The sequence below is a fragment of the Paroedura picta genome, chromosome 6 (genome assembly GCF_049243985.1).
Source record: "Paroedura picta isolate Pp20150507F chromosome 6, Ppicta_v3.0, whole genome shotgun sequence".
Lineage (NCBI taxonomy): Eukaryota > Metazoa > Chordata > Lepidosauria > Squamata > Gekkonidae > Paroedura > Paroedura picta.
This window is the reverse complement of record NC_135374.1, coordinates 67,753,679-67,779,815: the sequence shown is the minus strand read 5'-3', so window position 1 is coordinate 67,779,815 and position 26,137 is coordinate 67,753,679. Positions and strand designations below refer to the sequence as shown.

Sequence of the window (26,137 nt, the reverse complement as noted above, 5' to 3'; positions counted from 1 at the left end):
TTCTCAAGCAATCAAGCATGTATCCAACTGTATAGTAAAGCAGAAACATCTGCCTTGTTCTTGTTAAAATTCATGTATAACGCTACACAATGCAAACTAGAATTCTTACCACAATATGTTTGGGAACTTCCCAAATCATATATAAATATAAACCTTTGTTGAACTGAGTTTCTACAGGCTACAGAAAAGACTGAGATTGGAGTACACCCAATATTTCTTAATTCTGATTTTTTTTTTTTTTTTTTTGCTCCTGATAAATACTTGTTGTGAGGCATTTTGCTGTTCACAGCTGGTTCAAGACACTCTGGTCCTTAAACTTTAAAAAAACATTATTTTCAATTGGAAGACCAGATCTCTGAAAACCAGAGGCCATGTCTACTGCCAGTTACTTTACATGCCTGAGGCAGTGGCCAACCCAGCAGACCAAACAAGGGAAGAGGGGGAGATAGAGAACATACATGTCCCAGATGGCCTGTACCACGATGGCTCTCTAAACTTTAAAGAGGTATTATTTTCAGTGGAAAGGTCTGGCCTCCTTTGGAGACCAGATCTACCACTCACTATTTAGAACCTACCAAGCTGGTATAATGGCCCTTTAAAGGTTCAAAGGGCATATTAGTTCTCTCTCCCTCCTCCCATGTTCCTTCTGCTGCCTGGGAAGGAGGGAAGGAGCCTGAAGCTGAGCTGGCTACTGTCACAGGGACTGAACACCATGGTTTCAGAAGCCAAATTCCAGGAGCCAAATCTGCCACTCATTAACCCCCAACAGAGCTGACCCGTCAGCTGAAGATGAATAAACACAAAGAAATTTCCAAGCTGGAAATGGCAAAAAGCTTTATTCAGAACGAGTTCCTAGGTATAAAACCTCTTTTTCGTATTTTACTTTCTCAGTAAACTTATTCCTTAACTGTTTTTTTTTCGGTATAAAAACATGGACCTTTGATACTAATAGACCCAAATTATATGGCTTAAAATATAAAGTATAAGATAGTGGGTCGAAGACTTTGTTAGTATCCCGGAAAAAAAACCCAATTAAGAAATAAGTTTACTGAGGAAGTAAAATACGAAAATGAGGTTTTACACCTAGGAACTTGTTCTGAATAACGCTTTTTGCCATCGTCAGCTTGGAAATTTCTTTCTGTTTACTCATTCACCTCCAGCTAACTTGTCATTTGTTAATCCTTAAACATTTAAGCAGTAACCCTCTCCCTGAAGAATGTTTCACATTTCCTCTCTCTTGAATGTGAAGAAATCATTAGATGGTAGAATTTGAAACAATCAATTAATCAATTAACCCTTCCTGCTTCAACCATCTTGCAGCTCAACCTCCCCATTCCTTTTCTACCAATCTGTACAAAAACTGCCTGCACCTTTTCCCTTATACTGGTGCAATGACAGGGACTGCAGACTTCAGTTTTTAATGAATACTAGGAATTCACAGCAAGTAAAATTTGAAGCAGAAATGAGTAAGTGGCAATAAATCACTATGTTACTGAGCTGCTGTGCAACAGCAATTACAATTTTTCCCAAAAACCTACAAAACCCATGTGATAACACAGCAGGAAAGAAGGTGCAGAAATGGCACCCAAAAGTGATTGTGGAAAAGATGATACTTTAATAGACCCAAATTAGATTTTCCCAGGGCAGAAAAATATGCACTATTCCTCACAAAAAAACCAGAATAAAGCAGATTTGGGAAAGAGCATATTGAGAACAGTGAAAACCTCAAAAGAGGACAATTACAGTAGGACTTTGTATGGAACCTCCCCTCACCCCCCCAAAAGTACTCCATTTTGGAAGGCAAGGCAGAGAAGAACTTCCATATGGAAATAGCCTATTCCATATACTCTTTGGCATTATTCAGACATGACAATGAATCATAGCTTATAGTTACTTAAACATGACCTCTTCCCTATGCCTGTCAGTTAAAAGCTTTCACTTTTACAGCAAACCAGTTTGTCATTTTACCTGAACCTGGTTTATTTTGATTTGAACTATGCCTCTGTTTCAATGTTTCTGTCTGCTGAAGAACTCTTAAATTGCTTCTTTAAATTAAGGCTCAACAACATCCACTGGTCCTCCAGATACCTCTCCCCATGATCTGAACCTAATCTGACCTCCTATGGGTTCATGGTTGGAAGTCGTTATGTGAAATGTTATAATACTGTTATCTACAGTTATGAATCACATTGTTCTGATTGCTGTTGTTAAGAATTATGATGTATTATCCCTTTGTTTTATGTAAACCGCCCTGAACCTTAATGGCAGGCGGTACAGAAATATAATAAATAAACAAATAAATAAATAAGCTAATACCAGTTAGATTTTCCTAAGACAAACTGGGAGGAAATACTGTTACCTTTGCAAAGCATTTTAGTCTAAGTGTCTTTCCTTGATGCACGCATAAATCGAATTCTCCTGTTACTGGAGAGGAGAAACTTGGATGCCAAACTACTTCACATTCTAAGTCTTTATAGGCTTCTACAGTACCTAAATTGATATGAAAATGGAAAAGATATTACAGTTCCTATAAAGAGTATTGTGAGTAAAAAATAATTGGAAATCTTAGTTGAAATCCTTTCTCCAATTTGTAGATGTATTTTAAGGAATGATATTAGTATATAAAGAAGTATGCACAGAAATGTGTTGCATAAAATCAAAGATTTAACTAAAGATGAAACACCCCAATTAAACTTTACTTCAGAAATCTAAAACAGAGCCCAGTTAATCAAGCAATACCCCTAGGAAAACCACTTTTACATCAAAATGTTTCACAATGTTATCTGTCTATCTATTGTATTTATATAGTGTCCTCCCCTGAGGCTTAGGCCGATTTTATTGGTATACAAGCAACAATTAACATAAATTAATGTAGGCAAATCATAGAACTCTGCCTAATAACACAAACAAAATGGGACTTTCAATTTAATGCTGAATAAAGATACAGTTCACAGCTTCAAAGAGTTTCAAAAGAGTGCAGAATATTTATTTATTTATTTAAAATAGTTCTATGCCACCCCTTCAGTGTTGCTAAAGGCAACTCTGCTTAAAACCACATCACAGTGGTTATATATATGAAAAGAATGGACAGAAAAAGAACACAATAATTATTAGTCCATAGATCAGTGGTTATCAAACTGGGGGTTGGGACCCCTTTGGGGGTCAAACAACCCTTTCACAGGGGTCGCAGCAGGGCAAGCAGCTTGGCCATGGGGGGCGCCATCCACACAACAGCCTTGCTGGATAGATTGAGCGTTTTTCTATCTGGAGCAGCAGAAAAGAGCGAGATCAGCATGATGGGACCAGAGACAGAACTGAACTGAGAAACTCTGGGGAAAAAACAATTTATATACAATCATCAACAATTGATCTCCGTGCCATTTGGTCAGTTTTGGTTTAATTTCTGTGAAAGAACACTTGCATAATTTCATGATTGGGGGTCACCACAACATCAGGAATTGTGTTAAAGGGTCGCAGCTTTAGGAGGGTTGAGAACCACTGCCTTAGATGGATGTGCAGATTGAAAGACATTTTATTAAGTTGAGTTTTGCTGCAGAATGACAATTAGATTGTTTCATCAGTATGTAGGGGGATATTGTTAAATCTTCTTTAAAATGCTCCAAATTAAACACATTACTTTCCTCAAACATTTTTCTTTAATGCATACAATTTAAAAAGTCAAATGATAAATCAACTAGCAGCTGTTAACAGAGTGACTGACTTTTTAACATTGCATCAAGAAGTAATTCAAATATGTCAATATACAATTGATCAAAGATTCTGCATTACATACAGAAATGTTCGTATCTCTCTGCACTTCCTTATTCAGGAATGACAGTCCTGGGGCTGATATGGTCTTTATTAATTAATGCTTTAACATCAGACTTATTTAAAATATTCTTTCAGAATATATTTCATTGTTTTATCATTGCTTAAAATAGAGTTAAATGAGCCTCTTGTGGCGCAGAGTGGTAAGGCAGCTGCCTGAAAGCTTTGCTCATGAGGTTGGGAGTTCGATCCCAGCAGCCGGCTCAAGGTTGACTCAGCCTTCCATCCTTCCGAGGTCGGTAAAATGAGTACCCAGCTTGCTGGGGGGTAAACGGTAATGACTGGGGAAGGCACTGGCAAACCACCCCGTATTGAGTCTGCCATGAAAACGCTAGAGGGCGTCACCCCAAGGGTCAGACATGACTCGGTGCTTGCACAGGGGATACCTTTACCTTTTTAAAATAGAGTTACCTTTGTCTGGAAATACAGAAAAGGCCATTCCTTTATCTGTGATTATGGGCTTCCAGATGAATTGAGCAGGATAGTTTTTGCGGTTATAAAGTGTGATTGTAGTTCTAAATCCACTTTCAGCCAGGAAGCTGAAAGTAGGATATAAAATCAGTTCCCTTGTTGATAGCTCCAAAGCAACAGGTACTATTTTTGCTACTACCAACGCATGCCCAATGTGGTGCTGATTTATTGTGTACATAAAGGACCTGTAAAAAACAAAAACAAATCTTCTTATTTCAATATTCATCTATACAACCACATAAATATGAATTTTAAGTACACGCTGTGAAATACTGTATGGACTAAAGATGCAACAAGCCCTATTTTAAACAATACTCTTTTTCCTGGAAGCTAAAATTTCATAAAAGTTTCTTCTTATTTGAAGAACAAATAACATTTGGTCTTTTCACTAAGCAAACACTTGTTTCTTTAAAGTGTTCCGAAATCAAGATGATTAGGTTTTTTGTTGTCTGTTAAAATATGATAACCAATCTCATAAAACACTATTGGTACAACTGCACACAAATCCATATGCTTGCTACGTAAGCCAAGTATGAAAAACTGCCACCCTACAGTCAAACAGCACTGGCTTGCATGACTGAATACATTTGTTCACATTCTTAGCTCCACTACACTTCCAGATTCTGAGCTTTGCTGATACTTGGGCTGCCTGGCTTTTATATTTAATTTCACAAACATTATTTAGTCAAGACAACTGGTAAAGTCCAGACATTACATTGCACAGCCTTGCAGTATCATATACTCCTCCCACATACAACCCATTCCCTTTCTCTTTTTCTTACATGTTCCTTTTCTTCCTTTCTTTTTTCTTTTTCCTTCTTTTATTTTTTTGTTGAGAAAAACCGTGGTCTACCATGACATAGTTTATGCAAATCATAACATGTTTCCAAATCATTATCTGGTTTAGAAATGTGCCATAGTTTTCCCAAGTCAGATACCATCACAAACTATGGTTTGCTCAAATAAGGAAAGGAGAAGAAATGGAGCACTATGGAAAGAGGGAGTGAACAAGCCCAACATTCCAAAGCCTGGTTTGCGGAATCAGGAACAAGACTTTTGGAGCATGCATACACAGAATCATTTTGATAAATTCAGTTTGTAACATTCCTTTACAATAAGGAACATGAATAACTCCTCTTACAGTTTTACTCAAAAAGTTTAGCCCTTAAATTCATGCACAGATCAAGAGGAACACATGAAATCTTACTTTTGAAAACTTCCCAGTCTGTCAGTCTCAAACACAACTGGAATATACGTTTGCGAATGAGGTGGCATGACATGAGATAAAGGGCTAGTCTGTTGTAGCTCTTCACTTTCAATTCCTACTTGAATCCAAACATGAACAGGGAGATTATTTACAATATGCATTTTCCTGACAGATGTAGAATGCACACAAACCTCACCAAAGTCAATAATGGAGGGACCTGGAAGGAATAGACATGAAACCATTATATTATAAAGGAAGGAAACTCAGATGTCTGGAAATGTATAAAAAATAAAAAAACTATGTTACCCAACCATGCATTCATCTGTATCAAACATAGAACATTGCAATAAGTGAATATGAATTTCATGGACTGTAACCTTCCATATATCCCTGAGTGCTAAGTACAGTAATTGAGGGGTCATTTCTTGGTTATTCCATCTAAGGTGGTCCAGCTGGCATCAACCAGAGCCCAGGCCTTTTCCATCATGGCTCCAGTTCTGTGGAATGAGAGGGGTTCTGCTTGGATCTCTTCAGAAGACACTGCAACATCTGCTTGTTTGCAAAGGCTTTTGAGGGGGTTTGAATGGCAGGCAACTTTTAAGCTCAGCATCAAAAACACAAGCCTGGGTTCCCCTGACTCACTACCCTTTGGACAAGTGAGCAACACTCAGACCAGTGGGTCCTCAAGATTATGTGTACACAAGAAATCAGACCTCTGGGAAATGTATAAAGATTTATTAAATACTTTTAGAAACAAGGTATCAATAGGTTTTGCAATCTAATAGCAAGGAAACAACAAAGCCTAACTTTCCACCTAATACCTTGTATTAGATGGCATACCATCACAGAATATAGGAGTCCAAACTAGAGGCTTGTTTGTATGCCACAGTTCATCGCAATGAAGCTTAATATAATCTGAGCCACAGCAGTCAGTCAGCAAGCTGGAGCAGACCTGCTAATATTGATGTTAACCTTTGAGGGAATCAGAATGCTTTGCCTCATATAAGGCAGAGGCTTGGAGGTTGACTCACAACCCTTAGTGCCTTTCCCCCAGGTCCTGCTGCCCTATGCAGCTTCCCACATCAATCAATCTGCTGCTATTGGGCCTCACTGTTCCTGGTTGATCAGATGGCTGCCACACCATATTTGCCTTAGGCTGCCCTTGTTGTTTGCCATTGGCTGAGTCAGTCATGAAAGTCTAACATGACTCCCAGAGGGGACTGCCAGATCCAAACACTTGGCTCAATTAAAAGTATGGCCTTACCTGAAAACTGTTTTTACAAAACATGGATATGCTATTTGTGTCAACAGAATGAAATATTTAAATACAGGAAAAATCTTATCTTACCAATAAATATTTGATGTAGCTGCTTTGGTGTCAAAATTAAACTACAGTCTTCGTGCTCTTGTGGAGAAGATGGAACAGCATTAAGGCCACCATTAACCTATTAAAATGCCCAACAAAATAACCATATACTAAGACACGATAATGTTAGACTTTTTTCCAAGTATATATATAAATGTAGTACATAACCTATTCATTATCCACAGAAGATGAGTAAGCAATTAAAGAGAAACAAATACAGGAGTATAAGAGAAAACTGAGTTGGCCAAAACTGGCTCTCCACAGTATCAGATGGGTTTTAAAGACCCCACCAAAGAGCTGATCCTGAGGATCTTCGTAGCATCAGCTGTCTGTCGGGCTCCAATGGAGACCAACTGATTTGTGGAAAATCAAATCACAGGAATCCAAATCACTGTAACACGTCAGTGATTTGGGTAATTCAGATATATCCCAATCACTTTGAGTAAAATCAACCCAAATAAGAAAAATGAAAAAAAATGTTGTACATCCCTAGGTAAAACCCATACTGTGTGGTTTAGAAAGACCATACAGAGGTGATGTCTAGAAGCAAACCACTATATTTAACAGTTCAGTTATCTAACTTACCTCTTTGCCCATAGATTTAATTTCTGCTAACTTTTGACTAGTTAACAAGTCACTTCCATTTACTAAACCAGTATCTTCCTCCAGTTTATCTTGCCGTAAAGCTTTTAGCTGTGGTGATTTTAACCCTGATGCTGGCTTTAACCCTAGATCAACAGAATTATTCAGTTTTTCATAGATCCTGAAAGGAAGGAGAATGGACAGGGAAGTAAGACTCAGACACAGTATAAAATTATGAAACTCTGAATTTAAATGTAATGGGTTGCATCTTAAGATCTGTGAGCTTTTCTCTACTCACACAAGAGATATTTCCAACCTTTCTATGTCTCCTGAATTCTACTCATACAGAGCTGTAAAGAGAGCAAGAGCAATGGGTGCAGTGCCCAAGGTAACACTGATGCACTTGACCTAAAATACTTACCAAATGATACCTTCCTTGTTTCTTAAGAACACTGATATCAGCTAGTATAGTTCAAAGTGATGTGTCCCAGACTTCACCCATCTGACTCACTTCAGTTTTACCTATCTGCTTCTTACACTTTATCAGAGCAGACTGTTCATGATTATTTTTTATGATGCTAAAGTGATTTGGATACTGACTGTGAAATGGGCAGAGTGCTTAAAAACGCTGTGACAATTTAAGAAAATTATCATTTATTGAAGGACGGTCTCTGAACTTAAAAGTACCTATTTTTTATTTAACTTGCATTAACAATTCACAGGCTATAAAATTATCTGAAATGGTACACAAATGATTTCCATCCTCCATGCTGGAAACATGAGCAGAATTGGGAGAAATCATTTGAGAGCCTGAATCCTCCACAGTGCTGAACTCAAGCCACAGAATTTCTAGAATTACTTTATTATTTATGGATTTTAGTTCTTTATATTTTAATTTAATTTCAGTGGATGTGCATTTGTGATTGTTAATTTGTAAACCACTTAATGCTGAGAAGAAGCAAGGTAAAAATAATTGCTGAGTACATAACAGTGAACTCTAACTCACATGTAACATTTGCAGTATACAGCAATATCACCCTAAATGAGATATTACAAAAGTACTGACCCAGCAAAATGGAGACCCAGGTAGTATAGAAATGGAAAGACTGCTGTAGGGTAGAACACAATTTAAAAATTTACTACTACTATTTATTTAAGTTAAAAACCCAAGGCTTATAGCATAGCCTCAATAAAATCACGGCATACATGCATACTAATGCCTCTGCTGACCAGATGCATTTCAGTGATGCTGCCTTTTGCAATGGCCAGACATCAAATAAAAACAGCATACATAAAATACAATAACTACAAGAACTGTTATATATAGTTAGCTCCTTTACAAAAAATATTATATACTCAAGACACAATGGACCTTAGTCAATTCAGTGGATCAGATGGCCAAATAAGACTATTTAAGGCCTTTAAGGTTTCTAACCAGCATACTTCGGATGAAGGTTGGCTTCTACATGACACTTACTGAACACTGAAAGTGCTTACCTTGACCAGAGCCTGCTTTTGTAATTTTGACAATATACCGTATTTGCCGGCGTATAAGACGACTGGGCGTATAAGACGACCCCCCCCCCAACATTTCCACTCAAAATATAGAGCTTGTTACAGTACATTACAGTACTATGGGCCACTATGGGCACCTATGTCTATCCCAACTGAAGTGCACCCGGCGTATAGGACAACCCCCCCCACTTGGAGGCATGTTTTTCAGGGGGTGGAAGTAGTCTTATACGTCAGCAAATACTGTAATTAAAAGCAAAAACTGGTTGTTACATGTTTTCTTGACTGTGTGGCCATGATCTGGTAGGCCACATTGTATTGTAGGTGGTCATGGTCTGGTAGGCCACACAGTCCAGAAAACCCACAACAACCAGTTGACTTCAGTCATGAAAGCCTTCAACAATGGGAGCAAAAGCTTTACCTAGAACCTTCTTTATTCAAACGACGGTTTCTTAAACTTTGGATGTAGTCTGCATAGTAATCTTTATTGACTTGCTTTTCCAGTTCTTCATATGCTGTGTAGGAGTACTCCGGATCCACATAATTATATCTGGCAACCTTTGTGAAAATAGTCCTAAATAATTAAGTAGAAAATAACTTCATTAGATGTATGAGTGATGCTTTTGTTAGAAATATATTTTATTCACTATTGCAGTTAATCATAACTAGCATTTCACCCTGCAAAGACAAACATTATAAAGAATTATTACTGTTTGACTTTTAAATAAAAATATAATTTTGTTGGCAAAATGTCTGCTTTCTCCAAAACAAAAAACACAAAAAAAACATTTGCAACTGAATGTATCTTTACTACATATCTGTATTCATTTTGGGGGGGGGAAATTAGAATTACTATACCAAATATTTAAGCAATAATATAGAGATTTTTTTGTTGTTGTTTGCTGTTACCTGTAATTGTTATGCCATTCACTGGGCCTAAGACTAGCTGGACGATCATTAGGAAGGGCTATCAGTGCATCATCCAAGTTTCTGTTTAGAACATGATCGTGAATATGGGTTTGATCAGACTTTAGCAGCACCATTGGTGTTATATAACTGTACTGATCCTCCTTGTTGGATGTCAGAACTCCTATTGCAATGGAAACTGATGTTACACCTTGATTAGAATCTAAATATAATACAATTTGTTGGATCCAGTGGTCCACAGATACAAGGATCACAGATTTTCCCCATATTTTCCTCCCCCTAGAGGTCATTTCCAACTCTAAGAAAATTGACTCCAAGGTTTGAGGGACTCACATGTACTAACAGCCATGCGGGTAAGAAGACTGAAGTGAGGAAGGAAGATAATGCTCTCAGTTCCGTTAGTGCAGCTCTGCTTACAGAAGAGAAAGCAGACAGCAACTTTTCACCTTCCCCACTTCAGATCCTAACCCTCATCGCTCTTAGTTTAAGTGGTCCCAAAAATCCTGGGAATAAACTTTCCTTGAGTCAGAATGGATAGTCAGTGAAAGGAGAATGCAAGAACAGTCCACAATTATCAGGATCTTCCATTAAGGGATCTCTGGGTCCACAGATTTCTCAAATTACAAATTAGAATCATAGAGTTGGAAGGGGCCATACAGGCCATCTAGTCCAACCCCCTGCTCAATGCAAGATCAGCCCAAAGCATCCTAAAGCATCCAAGAAAAATATGTATCCAACCTTTGCTTGAAGACTGCCAGTGAGGGGGAGCTCACCACCTCCTTAGGCAGCCTATTCCACTGCTGAACTACTCTGTGAAAAATTTTTTTCCTGATATCTAGCCTATATCGTTACTTGTAGTTTAAACCCATTACTGCATGTCCTCTCCTGTGCAGCCAACAGAAACAGCATCCTGCCCTCATCCAAATGACAACCTTTCAAATACTTAAAGAGGGCTATCATGTCCCCTCTCAACCTCCTTTTCTCCAGTCTGAACATGTTCTCCAGGCTGAACATTCCCAAGTCCCTCAACCTATCTTCATAAAGCTTGGTCCCTTGGCCCTAGTCATCCTCATCGCTCTCCTCTGTACCCTTTCAATTTTATCTACGTCCTTCTTGAAGTGAGGCCTCCAGAACTGCACACAGTACTCCAGGTGTGGTCTGACCAGTGCCGTATAGAATAGGACTATGACATCTTGTGATTTTGATGTGATGCTCGTTGATACAGCCTAAAATGGCATTCACCTTTTTTACCGCTGCATCACACTGCCTGCTCATGTTTAGTTTACAATCCACAAGTACCCCAAGGTCTCGTTCACACACAGTGTTACCTAGAAGCTTATCCCCCATCCAGTAGGTATGCTTTTCATTTTTCTGACCCAGATGCAGGACTTTACACTTATCTTTATTAAATTACATCTTGTTCTCAATCGCATCCTGAAATTCTTGATTCCTTATAAAAAGTACTTCTAAAAACAGAAGATAGTATTCTCACAATTGCTTGTGTAGAATCATAGAGTTGGGACTTCCAGGGCCATCCAGTCCAACCCCCTGCACAATGCAGGAACTCACAACTACCTGACCACCCATGGTGACCCCAATTTCATGCCCAAGTGATCTCTTCACCAAAAGTCTCTAGAATCCAACCTGGCCAGGAGGAAATTCACCTACCATATGCTTGTGTAAACCTACACACATCCTTAGAAAACACAAAGTAGTTAGAATTCAAAGGTAATGATACCAGTAAGATCATATAGAAGAGAAACTCTGCACATTCATGGACCAGGCGATTATGTGAGACTCATTGGAAATACAATTAAAAAACACAAATTTACCAGTTATTACATAGAGAACTCATTATATCTTAATGTGCATATTTATATACACTACAACATTTTAATAAAAATCCCAGCATTCTGTCAGCAGCCTCAGGCCATGTTTTTCCTTCTATTTTATCCTTAAAGAGCTCTGAAATAGGCTAGGCTTCAGTAGAATGACTGGCCTAAATTCACCCAATGTGTTTTATGTTGGAGGGATTTCAGCCAGGACCTTCTTGGTCTCAGTCTTGGACTCTTAAGTATGATGCTTTATCTATAAAAGCAAAAACAATATCTAACTTGAAATTGGGGGGGAGAGCTACTACTAACAACACACTTAAAACGCCAAGATTATAACTAAATTATCTGGAAAAAAATTGTAAAATATACATTACATAACAACTTCACTAGAAATTAATGCAACCAAAATAAAGATATCTAAGGCCTACTCAACAGCTTTTATCTATTTAAAATTATGCCCTAATTTCCCAGGATCGAGAAAATTATTCTCTAGGTTCCTGATGGAATTAAACATTTTCCTGATATAATTAAAAATATCCACTGTGACTTTAAATATCCAAACTGGAACCCCTCCCTTCCTTGCAGAGAAGGTTAAAACTTTCCCTGAAGTTACATGAACCAGCATTTTACATTTTAGAGAGGACAAAGCCATGCTATCTCCCTTTAGACTCCTTGGTAACGTTTTATTGTTATTTTACCATTGTGCAGTTTGTGCTCAATCTCCCTTTAGTCTGTTTGAGCACAAACTGCACAATGGTGAAATAACAATAAAAAGTTACCGAGCAGCAACTTTCAGTCCCTTTCCAATATTTGTTCGGATCTTCTCAGAACTGTAAGAATTTATTTTACTCATTAGAATGTCAACCTCTATTTCTTAATAACATACCAAAATTGATTTTTGACATGGCTTTATTTGTTACCGACTTGCAGGTGCCAAAAAACTTTAAGTATATTTGATGAAAAGATCTTATCACCAACTCTGGTAAACAATCTTTCTTTGTCACTGGACCAATTATATCTACTACCTGCTTCACTTTAAAGCTTCCTATATGACGTGGAAGAAACGAAAACAATACATCCTAAAGACAAGAAACAAACATGTAAGCATTAATGCATTTCAAGAAGAAAATTGAAAGTTACTTTTTAAAATTCATTCTTGCCTTTGTTTCTTTAAAGCTTCAAAATTTAAAATCTCCTGCTTATAAACAAACTAGCTTCAAAGCCTGTTCCTAAGAATGGGCCTCCTCCCCTAGCCCCCAGCCAGGCAGCTTAAGGTGGCTTTGGGCCGCAGCTCACAGCTGGATCAAGTGGGGTGGGCGGGGGCTGGCCAGCTCATTAGCAGGCCCGGGACAGAGCTTCTTAACAGAGACCCAGCCTAGCAGGCCAAGAGGCCCTAATTAGCAGGCCGGGAGGCCCTTTTTAGAAGGCCCTGCTTAGCAGGCCAAGAGCCGTTGTTAGCGGGCAGGGAGGCCTTTGTTAGCAGGCCCTCCACCACCACCCTTTGCCCAGGGCCCTTTCCCCTTACCTGCTGCTGGCTCTAGGCACTGAGGTGTGTCTGAGAGCAAAGAGGCTAGAGTCCAGGAAGTGATGGTGAGAACTTCAGGGGCAGGGCCAATCAGGGTGCAGCCAACTTTGCTGGCTTCACCCTGATTGGCCCTATTGCAACTTGGACAGCCAGACACGTTCCAACCCCCTGGCTGTTTCACAAATATATAGAGGAACCATGGATAAGGGTGGCTTTGTGTGCATGTGTGTCTGTGTGTGTTTTAACAAATGAAAATTTCTAGGGAAAAGACTTAACTATGCACTTTGAGCTGTTAAAGCAGTAAAATAACTACATATTTGATGAAAAGTAATGGATGCATTTCAATTTTTACCAATGTTTTCACTTTGCTCTTGGGGGAGAGGAACAGTTTTTGTTGAGCTTTGCCCCCCCCCCGCACCTGTTAAAATTATCTACAAATTTTATCTCTATCCACTACACCAGTGGTCCCCAACCATTTTGCGGTTAAGGACCGCCTCCAGGGGTGGGGGAAATTCGGCAGCCTGGGTGCCGTGCACGCGCATGCGCAGTTGCCATGCATGCGCGTCTGCACCAGCAGGGGGCGCTAATGCGCATGCACAGAGTTGCTGCACATACACTTTTGTGCCCTCTTGCGGCGAGAAGCTAGCCGGGCCGCAAGCAAAGCAGCCGCTTTACCAGGCACTTCACTTGCAGCCTGGAGAGCTTCTCGCTGTGGGGGGGAGAAGCCGGCAAGGCCAGCAGAGGCCCGTCACCAAGGCCTTCGCGGCCCAGTACCAGACCACGGACCAGGGGTTGACGACCCCCGCACTACACAATCAGACCTATTCTATCTGTATTGTGCTTTCTAAGCGCATTTAAGAAGGATGTAACTAGGTTTAGGATGGCACTGAATGTTACACAATAGAAAAATACTTTTAAAGTTATATAAGAGGCAGAAACAAAAATGATACAGTACCTGTGAAGATTTAGCTTTTACTTTTCCTTTTTCAGGACAAATATTATAATGTGCAATCTTACGGAAAGCAAATGACACTGGAAGAATATCACACTCATTTTTGAGTGTGCAAATAATATCTGTATGTTCACCCATATAGCACTCCATAAAATTAATAGCTGGTCCTGGGCTGAATGTTAACATGACTGGGAGCCCTGAGCCTGTCAAAGCCAACTCAACTTTATGAAGACTGCTCTCTGAAAAAGACATGGAGTAAAATGACTAAGCCATCATTCCTGCAAAAGGGGTGACAGTACATTTGGATTGCAACCACTTTAAACTATGAATAATACAATACTATTCTCTAAATCAATGAATTTACAAAATATTGTATTCACAAAGTGTACCCTTATAAAAAAATATAGGATTAATGTAAATGAGCCTTCAGGGAGGGCAGTATATAAATGTGAAAAAAAATACAAAGAGGTCTTTCCTGCACTGATGTTTTCCCCTGGTTACTTTTTCTTTTCTACATTTCACACCACTTTCTGGTCAGAATTCCGTTTTTTCCCTCCTGCACAGGGGCCAGCATGCTGTTTTGTATACTGTTATTCCATGGTTTTCAAGAGTGCTTTTACCTTGATTTTTCCATTTTTCTTCTGCACTCCCAGCCAAAGTATTTTTAAGAGCAGAAACCTTTAATTGATGTTTTTTGTTCCTCGTGTCTCATACCCCCCACTCCCAGAAGGCCAGTTCTCCACTATCACACTATCTTCCTAGAGAAGTGCCTACCCACTTGTCACAGTTAAGTATGGTGGTTTCTGTCACTGCATAAGTGATTGTCCTTTTTTTCTTTTAGCATTTCACTTAATATCTGCATGTCAGATGCTGAAGTTGCATAACTAAACAATACGCCAATGGCAATGCAATGGTTTAAAAAACACAGTGCACACGGAATGTTAAGTAGCAAAACATGCAAAATTGGAGCACCAGGAAAAAAGGATCTGCACTTAGCAATGTACAGGATAACAATTTCCGGGAGGTATGGCAATGAAGTTCCCAATCTTAGAGTTCTATGGTGAATAAGTTTTTTGCAGTGGTGAAAGAATGGGAGCCCAATTGTTAGCAGACTCAGAATGTGGAATGTGCTAATGAGGAGGATAGGATTCCCCCACCCCACAATAAATATCGTAGGCCCCTGTTTATATACCATATAAACCGATCCGCATATAAGCCAAGGCACCTAATTTTACCACAAAATCTGGGCAAACTTATTGACTCGCATATAACTGAGGGTTGGAAATGCAGCAGGCTGCTGGTAAATTTACAGGGTGGCCTAAGCGCTTAATCCATGCTCCATCATCACAGGCTCTCCCATCCAGCCTCCCCTCCCCAACAAATACAGAAAAGTCAAGAGGATGAATAGCTGCTGTTTTTGTACCCTACTTTTCACTAACCAAAGGAGTCTCAAAGCAGCTTACAATTGCCTTCCCTTCCTCTCTTGATGCCAGACACCCTGAGAGAGCACTGACAGAACTGCTCTGTGAGAACAGCTCTGGCAGGAGAACTAAACAGTGTCCCCAGGCCAGCATACCAGAACAGAACAATAGTACCCAAAGTTAGCAACCTACTACAACAAGTACAACAGCTACCAAACTGGGGGCTACAGTACCCCACCGGAAAAAAACACTGAAATAAACAACTGTAAAACTGAAAGAAAGAACTGAAACAATCAACTTTTAAAAGAAACACAATCCCAAGAAGAAAAGGCAAACAATGCTGCCCCTCAGATAAAAGAAGAAAGAAACACTAGGAGAAAGAAACAGTAAATCCCAAAGCACCCTCAAAACCCACCCCACCCACAGAAACCAAAAGAATAGTTTAGAATAAGTCATTAGGAAAAAAAGGGGAGGGGAGTCAAACCTCAGTCAAACCATTGATGTCCTACAAGCTGCCAGCTTTCAAGACCTTTGTAGAAGGCAATGGCTGGCTGGGAGCAACTAGCTCACTTGCAAAAAGCTCAGCTGCAAAAAGCAATGCTATGAATGGCTGGCTGGGAGTAATCAGCTTGCAACAAGCTCAGCACAGTTTGCAACAAACTCAGCTGCAAAAAGCAATGATACAATTGGCTGGCTGAGAGCAGGCTGTTATTTCAATTACCCGTGTATAAGCCAAGGAGGGCTTTTTAGTGCTAAGAACTGTGCTTGAAAACTCGGCTTAAATTTCTTGGTTTCTATAAAGTATATGAAAACCCTCTTTCTACAACACAAATTAAAAGCCAGTTTAGACTCTTTTACACAAATTACATATTTATCAATGCCATACCTCTGGTGGGTTTGTCTTTCACAGTCAACCTTTGCAAAAAGTCATCTGTACTTCCAACAGCTTCAAATTCCAGAAACAAAACATAATCTTGTCTTGATGGAGTTCTATCATGTTTAACATTCCTTTTTAACTGCCTGTAAAATTCACACGCACGTTTATATTCATAGGAATATTGCCATTTTGATTGTTAATGTTTAACAAGTACAACAGATAAATTACAATATTAAGTGCAACAATTTTAATGAATAACTGCTACAAACACAAATTACAAAATGCCAGATTTTCTATGCAATATCTGTGTCCTTCCCTTATATACTGACACGCTAATTGCAGGGATTGTTCTAGGTATTTTGCAACACCAATTAAGGTACAAGTTTTCTCCCTGTTTCCCCATCCCTCGTTGTACTCTTCTAAGCAACACAACATGGATTAATAGGATTCATAATTCGCTTAGTTATGTTTCTCTTTAATTTTAATTTATTTAACATTAATAATTGACACTCAGTTTGGAGTAGTGGTTAAGCCTGTTGAACCAGGATCAGGGAGACCTAGGTTCAGATTCCCCTTTGACACAGAAGTTGCTAGGAGACCTTGAATCAGGCACACACACTCGATATAACCAACACCACCAGGGTTGTTGTGAAGGTAAAATAGCACAGAGGAAAATTATATAAGCAGCTTTGGGTCCCACTGGGGTGAATGCTGAGGTATACATGAAGGGGCTGATTCTTAAGGGAGTGGCAGGTTACAGTGGATGAGCGATAGGGTTGTGAGTGTCCTGCATAGTGTAGGGGGTTGGACTAGATGACTCATGAGGTCCCTTCCAATTCTATTATTCTGACAATGGTATAAAGAAACAAAGACCACCATATTTATAATAGCATAAATAAGTAATTGCTGAGTTCAAATTTAATAACAGATTTAATTACATTAAACAATGACCATAAATGGTAATTATGCTTATCTTGTACTTCTTTAGTTTTGCATAGAAATGTCAGAAACTACACCATTTTAATTTTAACCCTCTTACTAGGGTTGCCAGATATGCACTGGCTACCTATAACAGCTTTGGGTGGAGAGCTTGGGGAGTGTCATAGATACTATGACATCACTTCAGTCATAATCTGGAAGTGATGCCACAGTCCCCATCTAAGAATTCCTCAGATCCTTGGGGACCACTACATCACCTAGTAGTGATGTGACTGTAAACACAACCTTGTCCCTCCTCATTTTTCTCCTACTGCTTCACTGATCAAACTCAGAAAACCAAACACAGGAGCAAGAGCTTCCTCACGATAGCAAAACCACTGGCAATCCTATCTCTTATCCCTATTGTTCACAATGTTCCCCTCTGTACATTCTCTGACTGAGAATTAACTTCATGAACTTAATAAAATAACTAGTCATGAGACAAGCTACAGTGTTCTGTTTAGCCTTTAAGGCGGAACAAGACTCCTTTTTGGAGTCTTGTTCCTCCTTAGACTAGGACAGCTAAGTTCCGCCTTAGACTAGACAAGACTAGGTCAGCTAACCCTTTGGAATTTATATCTGGAATTACGAGTCCCTTGGACTGCAAGGCGAACAAACCAGTCAGTCCTAGAGGAGATCAGCCCTGACTGCTCCTTAGAAGGCCAGATGAAACTCAAATACTTTGGCCACCTCATGAGAAGGAAGGACTCCCTGGAGAAGAGCCTAATGCTGGGAGTGATTGAGGGCAAAAGAAGAAGGGGACGACAGAGAATTAGGTGGCTGGATGGAGTCCCTGAAGCAATCGGTGCGAACTTAAATGGACTCCAGGGAATGATATAGCACAGGATGGCCTGGAGGATCATTGTCCATGGGGTTGCAATGGGTCGGACACCACTTCGCACCTAACCACAACAACAATCAAGACCCCATCAGGTCTTTGTTTTACCATCTAGCTGTCACTTAGAAGAAAAAATACCTCTGATTTTATGTTATGTGTCATCAAGTCACTTTGGACATATAGTATCCCTATAAATTAATGAATTTAAAAAAAAAAATCCTCTCATTTCTCAAGTCTTGCAAACTGAAGGCCACTAGTCACTCAAGCTTATGCTGGATCTTCCACTGTGGCTGAAAGAGGAAATGACCTTTCAAAGCAAGAATATTCTCCTATATCCATAGGAACAGGTAGATAAACAAATTAAAAAACTTACAGCCACTTCTTCTTCCTGATTCAAGCACCAAAGAGTATATATTTGAAGTAATTTTGTGATAATATTATTACAATCTCCATATTTAAAGTCACAGAGCGTACTTACTTTGGACTAAAACAAAGAGTAACTACAATTTTCTGGTAAGGCTCTAGTGTTCCTTCGTTGGGAATACATGAAATCAGAGTGGAAACATCTAGTTCTGATTTATTTTTACTGTAATTTAAGTCTTGCAAAGCAGCAGCTGTACTCTTCTGAATGTCTGTGCCCTGTAAGACAATGGAAAATTCAGATTTTAATAAGTTATTCACTTCTTTAACAGAATGGCAAGATTATTAAATCATGGAAACTCAGTCATCATTTACCTGGATGTTAGTAAAGCTTCTGAAAAGGTCCCCCATGATGTTCTGATGGGGAAACTGGAAGACTGAACTGGATTTTTGGATTGGTTAGGTGGATAGGGAACTGGCTAGAAAACTGCACCCAAAGAGTGGTTGTCAATGGTATTTTATCAGATTGGAGGGAGGTGAGCAATGGGTGCCACAGAACTCAGTACTGGTTCTAGTATTTTTCAAAATTTTTATCAATGATCTGGATGAGGGGGTGGAGGGATGACACCAAACTAGGAGGCGTAGTGAACACGCCAGAAGATAGAGTTCAATGAGATATGAACACACTGGAAAAGTAGGCAAATGAGAACAAGGATGAGTGCAGAGTTCTATATCTCGGTCACAAAAATGAGAAGCTTGCATATCAGATGGGGGATATCCTTCTGGGTAGCAGTGTCTGTGAATAATATCTTGGGGTACTTGTGGACTGTAAGATAAATATGAGCAGACAGCGTGATGCAGTGGTAAAGAAGGCAAATTCAGTTGGGCTGTATCAACAGAGGCATCACATGAAAATCACCAAGATATCATAGTCCCACGGTATACTACATTGGTCATATCACACTTGGACTACTTTGTGCATTTCTGGAGGCCCCATTTCAAAAAGGACATGGACAAAATTGAAAGATGAGATAGATGAGAATAAGGGGGACTAAGAGGATGATCTGAGCCCTGGGGTCCAAACCCTATGAGGAAAGGCTGAAGGATTTTTGAATATTCAGCCTGGAGAAAAGGAGGTTGAGAGAAGACATGATTGCTGTCTTTAAGTATTTGAAAGGTTGTCAGATGAGGGCAGGGAGTGGTTCCTGTTGGCAACAGAGGATAGGACCCACAGTAATTGCTTTAAACTATGTGTAGAACAGTACTGGCTAGATATCAAGAAAAAATTTACAGTGTCAGAGTTCAGCAATGGAATCAGCTGCTTAAGGTGGTGGCGAGCGCCTCATCAACCTCCCCAAATGCCATCCAAGTTATGTATGGATTGGTCTGGGAGGGGGGGGGGGTCTGAGTTACACTTTCCCAAAGAAGGTGCCCCAAGGAAAGTGCTCTGAAGAAAATGTCAGATACAGCTTCAGGAGTATTCAGAACAGACCTGCGCAAGCTACACACCAATACACAGGGAACTTCACCCTGCCACCCATTTCTCTACATAGGTCCGGGTCCTACATATCTGAGAGACTGCTTCTATCTATTCCCCCCACACACATAAGAGAACCATGCTCTGGTAACAACAACCAGTTGGTGGTCCCTGGCCCCAAGGAGATACACCCGGCCTCAATCAGGGCTTGGACAGTTTCTCTCCTGGTCTCTAACTGGTGGAATGAGCTCCCAGAACACATCCAGGCTCTGTCAGAGTTAGCACAATTCCACAGGGCCTGCAAGACGGAGCTCTTCTGCCAGGCCTTTGGTTGTGGCCAATGAAATGATAACATCTAACTTCTGTTGGGCCCCACCTACTCACATGCTTACCAACTACCATTGATTGCGCAAGTTCCAGACCTGATTTGATCTAGACAGTAATAAGCTAAAAGAAAATAGGTTGCTGACACTGAATACTTGTAAAAATGAAGTAATTTTAATTTTTTTATTGTTTTTAACAGGTTTCATTTTAAAATGTAACTTTGTATATGCACATGTATCATTGTACATCACCCAAAGCCAATCAATCGGGATGGGTGGTATAAAAATCAAATAAATAAATACGGTGTTAGTGTTAGGGGTAGATTATATTCCGTTTACTGATCAACCCAAACGGTGTCTCAGATTTACACCCACTGACTACTCCTGAATGTGAACCCCTCTGTGTTGTGCCATCAGGATGAAAGTGGACGCAAAGGGTGATCATCAGTGGGAAAGAAGAATCCTTTATACACATCCTGTGCCACAAGCCCCGGTCTCCAGGCACCTAAACCCATTCTACCGGGCCAACAGAGGCCGGTTATAATAGGACATCACTAGGGATCTAAAAGCTTCCTTCCCCAATCTATTCCCGGGGCTCTTCACAGAGGTAAAGGAATTTTTACCACTATCCCAAGACACCTCTGATAGCACTGATTCAGGGAGTGGAAAGGGGAAGCATCCTCCCCTTCTAAAGCCCAACTCCCTGTTGCTGCTTCTGCTTCATATATATGTTTCCATGGTCCCTTCCAGTTCAGTACCAGAAAGCCATTATGCCTTCCAGAAGGGTGCAACCCCACCCCCAAGCAGTCACATGGGCCCATGTGACAGTCACTCACTACACTAGTGACATGACTTTGCAAGAGGCGGAAGAAGAACTCCACCTTCACCTTGACTGCACACTTGGTTGAGCAGAATAGTGCAGAGCAGGATGTAATTGCCTCCACAATTTCCATCCTGCATGAGAAAGAGTTAACAGCCAAGGCTGACCCTGTCCCTAATGATGCATGTCTTCAAGCACTTCCAGGACACCACTGATATGAGGTCACCATCCAAGATGTCAAAAGGGCTTCATGGAAGATACCGGAAGCAGTCACCAAACACACACATTATATGATTGCTGAGTATGGCCGATCCTTCTCCTCCAGGCCCAGGAGTCATATGAACTGTTGCAGGTGATCATGCCCCTGGTTCCCATTCACTCTATATGGACAATGTGATTTCTGGGCATTGCCAACCCCCCTCCTCTCCTGGGCCCAGGAGTCACCCACTCCATCACTATATACTCTCTGTGGACAAGATGATTGCTATACTCTCCTCCACCTCTGGGCCCTGAAACAAAGAAGACCCAGATCTGTCAGCATATAAAAGTGAACCCAAGCAGCAGACTGAAAGCAGATCACAATTGGAATGGGTAGGACAAACCTGTTGCCAGTAACCTATTCCCACAATGAGTTGGCCCTGCACAGAAATCACCGTGCCAGCAGTGCAAGTGAAAGTTGATGGTTCTTGAAGCCTTGGAACAAAAAGTAGGCCCTAGACTCCTGAACAAAGTCCTGAGGAAAGCCAACCAAAGCATGACCAGCCATGCAAGCAAAAAGCTGACTCCAGAGCCATGTGACCAAAGGGCGGCCCCCAACACCAGATGCAGTGGCAATTCGAACCTGCTGCAAATATCCTGCAATCATTCCACTGATTACTGAGTTCAATTGGTTTCCAGGTTAAAAATCTGTAGAACCACCTTTCTCAGTACACTCTGACACATCTTTGCTCATCTGAACAAATACTTCAGAAGGTACAACCTGAAAAGATGAAAGAATAGTCACCTATGCATAGCTGTAGCTGCCAGCTTGGAGAATGGTCTGCATGACAAGGTTAGGAAGGCTCCCAAGCTTCTCTCATTTTATAGGTGTATTATGCACATGAAGCTACTCTTATAAAGGGAATAGGATTATAGTCCAGTTGTCAATATATTTCTTTGTCTTTTCCCCCTGCTATTTATTGTTTACTAGATGTATTATACTACTTTATTGCATTATTTGTCAACGTAATACAGTTTTATTGTGTAGTATTGCATTTGTCATGCTGGTTGCATTTTTTATAGTGCTATAATTCACCTTGTGCCTCAATGAAAAAAGGAGATGACTAATGAAGTAAATAAATAATAAAGTTTGGTTCCAGCAGGATCAGTATTTGTGACTAGGAACAGGATTTGACTCCTACCCCTATGTCCTAAAACACAGCCAGCCAATCCCAGATTTTGTTGGCCATACTAGATGTTGTCCACAGCCACACAGCAGCTGCAAAAAAATGGCTTCCAGAAAATAAAATTAAAAAGAAAGGAGTCTGTTTTTTGTGTGTGAAAAGTACCCTTAGGGAGGGGAGATATTTTGTCAGATATGCTGCTCCATCTGTGCACGTTCAGCAGCAAAACCAGTGAAATAACTCCCCTCCCTGCACAAGAAAACTGCTCAGGGGAGGAGGCAAGAGCTCTCCCCCACTTCCCCATCACAAACCTGTTTGGGCTCTCCTCTGGGGACGGGGGGGGGGGGGGGGGAGAAAGAGAGTTTATCCCTCCAACTGCTGTGTGACTGCACACACCAGGGTTCCCCAAACCCAACACTTTGAAAACTAACACAGTGTGCTTTGCCCACAATTGAGTGTGACTAGAGTGCTGGGTACTGGCTTTTATAATATAGATGGCAATGACATAGAAGGTTATGGAAAACTTTTCTCCTTTCTTAAACTAGCACCAAGATTTACATACATGCATGAGGGTAAGACTGAAACATATATTTTACAAAGAGAAATTAAAGTTAATATGTCTTTCCTTACCATCTCTTCCCCAACAGCATTATCTTGTAGGATCGCCACCCAGTTCATAGGTTCTGGGCTTTTATTGTGAAGAATTACCTCTTCCGTCTTAGAGGTTCCAAAATAGACACATCCAAAATGAACATGTTTTATTGCATCCAAATGAGACACACCCAATAATTCAATAATTTGCTCCACTATATTGGCTTTTATTGTTATGTGAGCAGTGGGTTGTCCCTGCAACTCCACACTATTGTTAAGAGCCATGCATAAAAAGAAAGAGAAAGGAAAATACTCAGATGAGTTCTGTTTCACAATACTGTACAATCCTAGTGAACTCAATATTTATTACAACATTTGAAATAATACACACATAAGAGACTTCAAAAAGCTGCTCAGCCTCAGTATTCATCAGCAGGGATGTAATATATGGCTAGTATAGCAAACATTACACATATTTACACTTTTAGAGCTTGTAGTAAATGATGGCCTCAGTGTCACATGCCAATCTGAGAAAAAAGCATCCTTATTCATTCCCTCATCTCAGCTTTTTGAATGAGCCCGCAGCCCCAAATCAAGAAAGGAGGGCCTTTGGTAGCAGCAAGTCAGGTGTATCTAATTCATCAGGTATTAAAACACCTAAGAAATTGATAGCTTTGATTATTTAACTGCTGTTATTCTAGTTAAAAGGGCAACTGAGTTACACAAAAAGAGAGGGTTTTTTTTCTATTGCTTTTTTCTTGCCCTAGCTACAATTAGGGGTAGTAACATTACCATATAATTATTAACTGATATAAAGCAAGTATGTCTTATATTCAAGCGGAGATCTAACTCCAACAGCAACACAGTGCTGTCTGAATCCCATAGAACCATAGCGAGGTAAACAAATGGTTTATGATATACACAGGAGTTATCATCAACGTAACAACAAAGGGTTATACAAATTCAATATATAAACATGTGTACTTACACAGCTGTCTGATTTATGTCCCTTGGGGTATCAGTGCACATCTCCATTTTAATGACTTGGAATGCTTTAGATTCTACCACTCCACTGGTTGGTGAAATAACAATGTGAGCACTTCCTCTGTAGTTTATATTAAATGTACCTAAAATTATGAGAAAGATTCAAAACCTCACTCCAATACAGGCAGTCTTGCCTTTTTGATAGGGGCCAACAGGCAAGACAGTAGGACCAAAATGATGCATAGGATCCTTGCAGTTCCATGAAGTAGACTGTCCTTTCAATTATAAACTATCATTGAAAATGTGGCAGAGAGACTCTACATAAACAAAATAATGAACTCTACATAAACTAGATAATAAGCCACAGATTATAGACCAAGTGAATCTATGGAAAAATGTCAAAATCTATGCAAAGCACCTCATTAAAGAAAGTGACCAAAGTCAGACCTTTTGACTGTGGAAAAGCCCCTGAAATAAATGTTCAGACTTTGAGGACCCCCAGAAATGATGTCAGCTGGCCATGCCTCCCTGCCACACTCACTGGAAGTGGTATAACCATCCGCAGCCTTTGCCCTTCTTTCACTCCTTCCCCCCACCTTTACAACTACTATGGTGACTTTGCCTCATGTAGGCCAGAAAGAATGGCAGGAGCTGAGAAGACAGCCCAAACCCCCATACCATGCCACAACTGACTCTCCCCGCCCTTTGATTTTGACACCCACAGCCTACCCATCAAGTCCTCCAGCTGGAGGCAGCCTGTTCTCTAGCTTGTGGCCAAGTCATTTTAGGTAGGAGGGGAAAGGCCATGGACCCCATATGGAGCTCCCAGGAGCCCGTGGACCGCTGGCTGAGAATCTCTGCCATAAATCAAATCACAATGTGCATGATATAGTCCATGAATCAGGACTACAGAAAATATTTACCCAACATATACTGAAGACCCCATTCTCAAATTGTCTCATTCCAACACTGTCCCATATACAAAATGACCAAAAATAGAGGCAGTTCAAAAATTTTAAAGGACCCTGGAGAAAAAAACTTCTCCCATGCTCCTGATCAGGTTGAAGAGCAAAGCTGGACAAAGGGCCCAGAACTTTATACAGTACACTGGCTGATGCTGACCAGGCTTTTGTATTCTATTTCCCTTTCATGTATATTTTTTCGCTTTCTCCATCTCCCCATTTTTTCTATAGACTGGCTGCTGGTGGTCTTCTTTAAATATCTAGATCTGTATAACTGTTTACTGAAGTGCCCATTAGGACATGCAGGAAGATGCAACCAGATAACATAAGCAGAACTAGTTCAATGACCAACCAAGACAAGCAGTTATTTGTGCCATTGCATTCAAGTAGGAGGTAGTAATTAGCAAGGTTTGTGCTAGTCATCCCCTCCCAGATCCACTCCAATCAGGCTCCAAGATAGACTGCAGAACACCATGAAGTAACACGTGCTGCCACCAGGCTCCAATACTAGGATCTAATGAGGGTGGAATGTCGTGTTCTGTAGGAATTCTCTCAAAAAAGGCAAGCTCAGAGTCTTGGATGAAACTCTGTAGTTTATTGAGGACACTGCCAATGGCTACATAGGACACATTGTTGCTAAAACTGAAAACATGCAAAAGTTTGGGGCATATATAGAGCCAGGTACCTCCACCCCTCGCTCCATTTGTTTCCACAGTTTGTGATCTTACAGGATGCATCAACTTATCGTCAGAGAGTATAGACAGTTTACAACTTGACATCTAGATGCAGGAAAAGACAGCTATAACATTCAGAACCTGATAGGAATCCAGATGGCCCAAGAGCCTGAGAAAAAGGGAGGGGGGACATGAGGGAGGAAACCTACCAGCTGCCCCAAGAGGATCCTCGGACATTGGTCAAG

The 26,137-nt window shown here is 40.3% G+C and overlaps 1 protein-coding gene across 3 annotated transcripts in view; it reads right to left on the bottom strand.

Annotated features, from left to right (window-relative positions):
* CFAP47 (cilia and flagella associated protein 47) overlaps positions 1–26,137 on the bottom strand; it is a 277,930-nt gene that overhangs the window by 244,357 nt on the left and 7,436 nt on the right. For 2 of the 3 annotated variants that reach the window (XM_077342939.1, XM_077342940.1), the window contains exons 4-16: positions 24,261–24,399; positions 23,312–23,540; positions 18,798–18,958; positions 16,513–16,646; positions 14,209–14,444; positions 12,615–12,807; positions 9,876–10,095; positions 9,388–9,540; positions 7,458–7,635; positions 6,855–6,951; positions 5,507–5,723; positions 4,240–4,484; positions 2,360–2,490 (exon numbers count right to left, since the gene is read on the bottom strand). In XM_077342939.1, the coding sequence (XP_077199054.1) occupies positions 2,360–2,490; positions 4,240–4,484; positions 5,507–5,723; positions 6,855–6,951; positions 7,458–7,635; positions 9,388–9,540; positions 9,876–10,095; positions 12,615–12,807; positions 14,209–14,444; positions 16,513–16,646; positions 18,798–18,958; positions 23,312–23,540; positions 24,261–24,399 (2,333 nt within the window). The remainder of the gene's footprint in view (positions 1–2,359; positions 2,491–4,239; positions 4,485–5,506; positions 5,724–6,854; positions 6,952–7,457; positions 7,636–9,387; positions 9,541–9,875; positions 10,096–12,614; positions 12,808–14,208; positions 14,445–16,512; positions 16,647–18,797; positions 18,959–23,311; positions 23,541–24,260; positions 24,400–26,137) is intronic. The other variant, XM_077342941.1, reaches the window with a different exon arrangement.